General features: G+C 44.9%; 1 protein-coding gene across 2 annotated transcripts in view; it reads left to right on the plus strand.

Moving 5' to 3' along the window:
- The window catches only part of tgfbr2a (transforming growth factor beta receptor 2a), a 28433-nt gene extending 19033 nt beyond the window's left edge, over positions 1-9400 (plus strand). For both annotated transcript variants that reach the window (XM_076755436.1, XM_076755435.1), the window contains exons 6-7: positions 6337-6461; positions 8235-9400. In XM_076755436.1, coding sequence (XP_076611551.1) covers positions 6337-6461; positions 8235-8414 — 305 coding nt within the window. In that variant the 3' untranslated portion in view covers positions 8415-9400. The remainder of the gene's footprint in view (positions 1-6336; positions 6462-8234) is intronic.
- The last annotated feature ends 201 nt before the right edge of the window (positions 9401-9601 follow it).

A 9601-nucleotide genomic window follows, 5' to 3' on the forward strand; every position in this document is an offset into this window, starting at 1 on the left:
ATGGAGGTTTGAATGATTCCTGAAAGATGGACTTCTTAAAGGAAGACTTTCAGAGAGTTAGATGAAAAGACTGATAGCAACCTCCAACCTTAGCTTAGCTTAGCTTAGCTTAGCTTTGCATAAAGACTGGAAACAGGGGGAAACAGCCGGCCCGGCTCTGTCCAAAGGTAACAAAATCTGCCTACCAGCACCTCTAGGGCGAGACACATTGGCTTCCAAGGGTCTTGTCATTGCTGTGAGGTGGTCAGACGATCAGCAGAGGCTGCATGAAGTCATTGCCTCCAGCTGAACAAACAGTCCAGCACATAACCCTGTAAAAGGACAAGTTGACAGACAGATAAATGTTCTCTAATTCTCAAAAAGGAAGCAAATAGGCATATTTCTCAAATGCTGCACTGTTCCTTAAATGAGTATTCCATTCTGCTGCCTTCATCCCCTCTGAGTGTTGTTGGCTGTTTATTCGTGTTAACTGTGTTTTGTGGACACCATCTTTAAACATGACACATCCGACTGCCTGCGTAATGGCATGCTGCCCCCACTGTACACACAGAAAACATCGCTTGTGACCTTTACTGTAGTTAATAATGGAGATAAGCGCATTTTCCCTGGTAAATTAGAGATTAGCTTGGGCCGTTGAGGGTAAAGGAAATCAATAGAAGCGCTGATTGATGAAATTCCCTTTGGGGCCTGTGTAAAGCTCCTCAGAAATACTGTAAAAAGAAAAATTGCCTCCACAGCTCGCTTGACCTCTAAGGACTACCAGCACAGCGACGACTTCACCAATTAGGAGCGCAGTGGCCCGCTCCACCTTGAGTTCACTTACTGGATGTGTGACACTGTGCGACAGGACTTAATGTGTGTGCCATCCACGACCCATTAATCACTGCGGGAGCAAAATCTGAAAGTGTCAAACACGCGATTCATCTTGTGGAAGTCTCAAGGATCTGCCTTCACTTTCCTAATGTACCGTTACGTGTGTTTGTCATTCTGCAGCAAAAACAAGGCCAGGATATGTGCAAATAATAGAAATGAGTGATTATCTGAAGGCACACCGCAGGGCAGTATTTCATGTCGACACTCAGTCGTTTGTTTTCACTTCCTCTTAGTGTCTCTGTGGTCCAGCTTGTTTCTGTGACTGCTCCTGTCTCCATTGTGTCAGAGCAGTGATTGAAAGCCCGGTTTGGGCATGAACACTTCTACTTTGGCGTTTTCCTGTTTTGTTCCCCCCCTACCACCACCAGTCCTCCCGAGGGGGGCCTCCTTGAAGTGTATCACACAGTTACACTACCCAAGAGTCCTCTCAAGAAAAAACATGGTTGAGTGACCCACAATCCCCCTCGCTTTTCCTTCCCAACAGCAAGAATATGTGTGCCCCTTGGGTACACCTTTGAAAAGAAAATAGACTATTTCCTGTTTTTGCAGTCCCCAAGACGTACTGTTCTCAGAGTGAAGTTGTAAGTATGGATGGCTCCTTTATATGAGGATGTTTTGCAGCTAATGTCTCATGAGGAGACCAGACAGGATGCATGTTGGTGGACTAAACGAATCCAGGCTCCTTGGTTAAAGGTTAGTGTGGCTTCGCTCGGCTTCCTCTTGAGGGATTTGAGGGACAACGGCTTTATTCATCCCACTCATCCTCCTCCGTGCGTTTCGTTCATTTCTGGGTTTATTTCTGAGTCTTACTTGGCGTTTGTTTAGATCTTGACAAACAGAAACACCGCACGGGGCAGGAAAGGTTATTTTAGACATTTCTCTGACTGTCCTTGCACAGAAAACTCTGTGTCATCCTCTGCTTCTAAACTTTTATCCACATTTTTCTCTCCCTCTCTGTGTCTGTCTCTTTGTTCCTGCCCTCAGGCAGGTGAGGCAGCACTTAATTACTCTCCCACTGCACTGTAGCACTGCAGACAGCCATCCAGCCTCACTCCTGCCGACACAGACAGACAGGGAGGACAGGCTAGCGTAGATGTAATGGTGAAGCAGAGGGGTTCCCGTCCCACCCCCGGACCAGAATCGAGACTATACATAAGCAGCTGGAGTAGTTTGTGTGTTTTTCTGCGTATCTCAATCCATTTTTTCTGGACTTGGCATCTCTCCGAGACGAGCCGTGGAGCGAAATCTGTAGTTCATTAAGGCCAAAACCCAAGGAGACGTTCTCATGCTGAAAGGTTAAAACGTTGCACAAACACAGCCAACCTCCTACCTTGATAAACCCAGAGGAAGGCGGAAAGAATGAGCTCCGTAAATGAGATGCAGTGATTTGGTTCTAGTTCGCTGGCAGCTGAAAGACTCTCCACGCGGATGGTATGCTGGCAGAGATCTGGTATTGATTGGGGAAATCAGAGCACCATGAGAGTAAAACTGATGTGTTTACAGAGTGCACTCAAAGAGTTTCATGCTTTCACGCTGCTGGTCTCTTGTTTTCCACAAAGTTGCCAAGCTGTCCCTGGAGGCCGGTGAGTCACTAATGACACCCTGAGTGCTCACCTCACATGAGACAAAATATGAAACACATGTGCACACACACAGATATTCAGAGTGACACATCCCAGGGCATCATTATAATGACTGGGGTGAAGCCCTGGTTTCCTCTTGTCTCTCTTGTCTCTGTTGCCACCTGCCTGTGTGTGTGTCTGTGGAAGACAGATGTCTGATCAGAGCTCTGCGTCTCAGTGGCAGGCAGCCACATAGCCGCTCTGTCACAGTTCCTGGGGCCGTGGTCTGATCTGAGATCCGCCAGGCGAGGAGAACACAGCCGTCTGTCGACAACGCCAGTCAGCCAGCCATGAGCCATCACTTTACTTTCTTTATCTTCCAAGACTATAAAGACTGAGGAAAAGTTAGAGTGAGAGGGAAACGGTGAGATCAACGCACCTCGGAGAGGAGGAAAAGCTGGATTCAAGGCTCAGGCCTTTTTATCTCTGACTCTGTTCCCTAAAATGTCCCTCCTGTATAATTTCGCTGGTCCAGATTTAGGGCTTGGAAAGACTATGAGGGCGTTCCTCAGGCGGGTGGGGCTACGTGGGGGGATAATAGTGGAGTGGTGTTGAATGTGGAGCTGCAGACAGAGAAATGCCTTCGGTCCCTGGAGGGAGAGGTTGGGCTAGACTGGAGAGGAGAAGAGGTTAGGGCAGCTGCTCTCCAGATGTCAGACCATCAACTCCTCCAGGACCGGAGGGCCTGATCGTACGGTGTGTTTGTGTTGTTTTGTGCGGGGTCTGCCATAGTCCGTGTTTGGGGACAAATGTTTGATTTCCCTCCACTTGCTTGTGGATCAGTTGGGGACAAAATGTGTGTGCCCAATTGATTTTCACAACAGTTACATCCAGCATGAGTTTAAATGGGTTTTTGGGCTCCTTTAATGGGGTTAGGTTAAGGTTAGGGCCCGAATCAGCTGGAGCTAAATGTAGGGTAAGCCTCCAGGGTAAGTCAGTGCCATATGTCTAAAATGGAGCTCCGCTAACATGTAATGCACATGCCTACATCTGTACTAAATGACTTTAACAACCTGTGAGGAAGACAAACAAGTGTCACAGCCACCGCGGCCTAATGAAAACCAGCAGAGGCGGCTGGGAGTGGATTAGTCAAGCTCTTGTTGCTTGACTCAGACAGACTCTGGGAAACAGGCAGTGTTACTGTGATCACATTACTAATTAATTTCCAAGCACATGTCGAAACTCTGCGCGGATCTGTTTTTTTTTGCATTATTGATGTGTTTAGGTTACAGGACTTCAGTTCTCTTTTTCAGTGTTTATGTCTTGTTGTGCATAATTATAGAGAATGTTGGCTTTCAGGGGCAGCACAACAAAATATCAATATCAGTAGCTTCAGTCTAATATTTTAGGATGGATCCTGCCGCAGAGCTGAGTACATCAGTGTGATAGGGCCACAATCAGAACAAGTGAAACGCTCATGAAAGACTTTAATTAGTTGGGATGGTTGAAGTCCTGGTCATTCCCTGAAAGACATGAAAGTGGCTGTTAGCTATGGCAACACGACTGTCATGGATGCACATCACAAAGCTTCAGAGTGACATTCATTGACAAGTTTCCCCAGTCTGCCATCGTCGCTAAATTTAACTGGATTTCTCTTGGCTGCAGATTCCCAGACAGTTTCGACAGGCATGCCTGACAACCGGCATGGAAAATAGACATTAAGGATGAAATATGTGCTAGCATTGCAAAATCCACATCACTCCATGTCAGCTGTCGCAGGAGACACAGTGTAAGTTCCTCATTGTTACTCTGCTGAACTTGTTATATTGCTTCGCAGGAATCTTGTCAATATGCAGTGTGTGACTTTTGCAAACCGCAGCATTCCTCCCTCGCCCTGTGTTGTGTTTTCAATAGCTTTTTGCTAGTTCAGAGTTTAATTTAAGGTTCGGTTGGAAAAACCATCTTTCCTTTTTAGAGCGGGATTGGCCAATCTTTCCATCCTGGAATACACTCTGTTGTTTACACTGCAAAGTGCTCAGTAGTATGATTCATATATTTTGGGCCCATTGTTTGGAGATGAACACATAAACATGTTTGCCCAACAGTTTATAAATGGGATTTGCAGTGCAGAGCGCAGTTATACACTCCCACGGACCTGTGCAAACAAAAAGAGGCCTGTCACCTTTCCTCCTAATGGTTGGGTGGAGCGGTGTCTAAACTTTAATACCAATCCAGGAAACCTTGCTTGCCTAAAGAAATAGGAAGTTTTAGAGTCATCTGTTGCACTTGTCCATCTCCCAGAAGCCTCCAGTTCTGTCTGTGGGCTTCATGACTTCCTCTGAGCTTCTTTTGAAGCACGTTTTGAAAGAGTGAAATGTGAAACCATCATCTGGTTCATCCTACAAATTGTTTACTTGCTGCAATGGTTCACTTGCAGAGACACCATGTTGGCCTCGTGATTGGGCGGGTTACCCCGGAGCTCGCCGACTCCGGCTGGCGCTGCTTTGATCCAATCATGTAAACTCTGTGGGACAGATTTACGGACGGGGAAGCGCAGGACAGATCTGCGCTGTGCCTTCCTTTCTGTGTGTGTTTGGAGCCAGATATACTGGATTAAAGCACCAGCACATTTTGCCAATCAGTGACTGGCACTGCCCTGTAGGTGTATTCTTTGAGTAACTGAGAGCTCAAAGGGGGCAAGTCCAGCTTTAGGTTTGTATATGATGCTGGTACACTACCTTTGTGTATCATTAATGGCATCATTTTTAGGCATTAGTCATCGTTTCTACTGCAAATGATACACTTCCGACTTCTTGAGTGAATGCAGACGTTGAACGTTATTGTGTAATGACACAGACTGCACTCTGACTCATTTCCCTCAGTCAGGTTTCAGCTTGTAGTTAAAGCTGAGAGCTGCAATAACAACGTAGTGTGTGCACCCCAAAAGTGCATGTCTGTTTTTCTAGGTGAGGAAATTATAAACGGTATATGAAAGGGATCATTGTGTTCAATTACAGTCAACAGTGGCAGTCAGTTTAAAGTTTTCAAAGTAGAAAAGTGGAGCTTGTGTCTGTTTTCTGTTTGAAGGCTTCTGTCTGCCTTTGCTGAGGTGTTATTTTGCAGAGCGCCGTGTGATTCTCAAACTGCTGTTTCATCTCCCGGTCATCTTTTTAATCATTGAAAATCAGCTTGAGCTAATTATTTACTTCCTCATTCTTCACACAGTCATGTGCCTCATCAGGCTCCTCTTATCTCGATGGATTCTCTGAAACTTGTGTTTGTCTTTACACGAGCCCTCCACGCTCCAAAGCAATTTGGAATTTGATTTGTTGTTTTACTCCGAGGATACATGAATTCATGGGAGATAAACCGTCTGGAAATTCTTGACCCGCAGTTCCCAGACTGTCCTCCACGGCAGTGCTTTGAAATCTTGCCCTGAGTAAACTCAACTGGTAAATTTCCTTTGACAAGCGCCCTGGATTTCATTGTTTAGGAGAGCTGACACAAAGCCAGAGCTGCGTTGGTGAGATACTTTAAGCTCCTTGACGTTGAGGGTAAAAATGTGATAATAATAAGTGTTTCTCTTCAGCAAATCTCCCCCTTGGCCCCTCCATCAGCAGCTCAGGATTCTGTCGGTGTTTTGTGCTGCTTCAGTGCTATTTAAAGTTTGCAACCTGCAGTTTTAATTTGGAGCACACAGCGAATCCTTTGAGAAGTGTTGTTGATGTGTGCGCTGTGGGGCACTGCCATCTGATCTAGTCTCTCCGTTCAGCAGAGCTGTAGCTTTCAATAGACGCGAATCTCTTTGAAAGTTTACTGCTTGTATTAAACAAGCAAAGCTCACCAGTTTGAGCGGTCACAGGCTCACTTTCCTGTACCTCTTTCTCGTTTGCGTGTGCAGAGGTGAAGGAGTACGAGCCACCCTTTGGGAACCTGAGGGAACACCCGTGTGTCGAGAGCATGAAGGACAGCGTTCTGCGAGACAGGGGACGACCTGAGATCCCCAACAGCTGGATCAACCATACAGTAAGAGGCACCGCACAGACATACATGTTGGATAACCTGAATGCATCCTACAAGGTTTAATTCCTCTAATAACTAAAGTCTCCATTGCACATTAATTTGCATTTTCACCGTATCTGGTAGAAATGAGCAAATTAGACTAGTGACAAATTGAAAAAAAACAACAGCAGTATGTGAGATGCATTTTTTACACATGAGGAAACATCAACACAGAGTCGTCCTGCTGTTCTTTGTACAACACTTCTCTGAGTGGATGCAATGAAAGGAAAAACAGTAGACATGCAGAGGTGGAAATGCAGAACGAAAAGCCCAGAACAGCTGTCTCTAAAGCAGACAATCTGTTGAGTGTTTCATGGTTATTTATTCCCGCTCTTAAAACAAAACCACAATCAAACAATTAGCAAATAAAAGTTTTATTTCTCACGTTCACTCGCTCGTTCTTTTGACTGCCTCTTGCTCTCTCTCATGCTCTACGAATGCCTTCAGCTTGTTTGAACACCCTCTCTCAAAAACATTATTCTAATTTTAACATGAATAAACATAGCAAGAAATGTCGCTCCCGTGTCCTGATATTCATACTAGTCGTCCAGTTCGTCCTCATCTTTTAAATGAAGCTGTGCACAAGCTGCAGCAGGTGCATCATCAAACTCCACCCTGAAAGAAAGCACCACCCTCGGAGCAGGCTCCTGTAACGATCACACAGGAGCTAAATTTAGTTCTGCTAGTGGAAGTGCAGGTAGAGTTCCTGAGTTCCTCTCAAGGATTTTTGTCCCGTGGGACAGCTCTTGCAGTGGAAAATAATTGTCTCTATTTCCATACTGATGTAAGGCCAGCAAAGGTGCAAACATTAATTAGGTGTATTGCTAATTTAATTTGCCCTAAATTGTGTTTTTTGTTTTACTTTTACCTGTTTAATGACATCAGGCGCCTGAAGCTTCTTTTGGCTGTGTTAAAACACGCAAGCGTTCATATCGTAAATGGTTTGTGTGGACTGCAGGAAGATTAGGACCTGCTGTGGCATAAGCTGAAGGAGATACTAGCAAATATACAAATAAGTGGTTAGCATTGCTTTGGTAAGTTTCACAGAGCGGTGCCTGTTGTCTGTTTAAAGTGCTGTCTGGAGTCATCCTGTTTTTAAAGAGTGAGTCCCCGTTTCGTTTGTCTCTCACGTGCATGAGGACACGCGTGAACGCAGGTGACACGATACACGTTTCTTCATATGGTTTCAGGCTATTCTGCTGATGGAGGTGACACCGCAAGAAAGGCCAAAAACAAGAGCAGATGAGTCAGTCAAGCACAGTTTTATCCCCGCTGATAGTCCTGAGAGGAGTTCTAATCTCTACTCTGCTTCTATTCCTTTTCTCACCCAGTTGCCATCGATGAGGGTCGTTCAGTTCAGCAGCCTCTGAAATGATCATACAGCTGAATTATCGCCTGGCTGAAAAGATTCAATAAAAACTGAGCATTGTAACCCTCATGAAGGCTGCTTTTACTTCAGACTGCGATGCTAGACTAAATTAGTTTTAGCTAGGTGTGCCTAAATAACTGGCAACTGAGTGTATAATTCTGCTGTATTATGTGACTCCGTCTTTTTGGTTTCCACTCGCAGACAACACAGACACAGGCGGACAAACATAAACACACAGATGGAAACTCACTCTCTCACATGAGCACTCAGGGGTTCAGCTTGAGGTGATGGTATGCTGTCACAGTCAGACTTGCCCCCAGTCCGTATTATTGACTGATTATATCTCTGCTCCACCGCTCCCCCTGCAGGGCATCCAGATGGTGTGCGCCACCATAGAGGAGTGCTGGGACCACGACCCGGAGGCCCGTCTGACAGCCCAGTGTGTTGCTGAGCGCTTTTCCGACATGGAGTACCTGGACAAGCTGTCAGATCGCTCTGACTCAGAGGAGAAGATCCCTGAAGAAATCTTAGTGGTGGATGAGAAGTAGAGCTCGACAGAAACACTGCCCCCCACTAGGGTGGCAGAGGAATTACAACCAAGCAGCTGGGAGAGGAAGAAAGTCCAGAGGATGCATTGTTTGCTATGGGTTCATCAGAAATGTGTGACGGAGGAGCAAACTGGAAACTCGTGGATGAAACAGAACTGATGTCAGAGACGGACTTCCGTGTACAGACCAGGACCATAAACACAAACGGCAGTGACTCGATTTGTATTCTTCTACATGCTTCAGAGACTGGATCGAGTCGTAAACAAACAGGGAAACTGCATTTTAAAGCTTTTATAACCAAACACTATTTGCACTTTACCAATATCTATGCACACCAAATTATATATATTCAGTGCCTTCAGGTATAGGAAATAAAGGGACAGAACATATTTAAAAAAGTGAGGAAAAAAAGGAGCGATCTAAAATATTAAGATAGTTAATAAGATTAATACCCCAATACAGTTTATTGGATCGCACACTAAAGGTGTCAACGGGACTGGCTGACAGTGCAACGCAAGTTTCAAAGTGCAAGTAGAATTTCTTGTGGCATGAAATGGAAATTACCCACAGCAAAGAAACAGAGAAGCCTTCTAAGGCAGAAATCTGCAGGGAAAGCTGATATCATATCTCAAGGACTATGAATTGCAAAATAAAGACGGCAAAATCAGCCTGAAAGGAAAAAAGGAACAGCTATATACTGCGTGTGTGTGTGTGTGTGTGTGCGCGCGTGTGTTTGTGTGTGTGCGTGTGTTTGTATGTGTGTATTACTCAGAGGAGTCTGTGTAATCAGACAAAGAAAATAAAAGGAATGGAAATCTGTATAAAGGACTCTCAACTGGAAGTTCCTGCACGTTGCCTATATGCTATAAAAACTGAGCTTCTTCACAGACATTTTGTCACTGAAAAGGGAATTTCATGATCAGAAAAGATCTATATCACAGTCATTTTGTATAAAACTCTAAAGCCATAATTAAAAGTATTACAGTACTCCTCGTGTCAATGTGGTGTTTTTAAGGCTGTAATGTGAGATGATGGGGACGTTGATTTGACACTGTGAACCACTTTCATAGAAAAGCTGAAGTTCTTTACAATTGCATTACAAATGCTGAACTTTCTTACACAATGAACCACAATGCTTTTCAGTTTCCTACATAAGTGCGATCCTCAAAGCTCCACTGTGCAGCGTT

This window comes from Chaetodon auriga, chromosome 17, assembly GCF_051107435.1.
Source record: "Chaetodon auriga isolate fChaAug3 chromosome 17, fChaAug3.hap1, whole genome shotgun sequence".
Lineage (NCBI taxonomy): Eukaryota > Metazoa > Chordata > Actinopteri > Chaetodontiformes > Chaetodontidae > Chaetodon > Chaetodon auriga.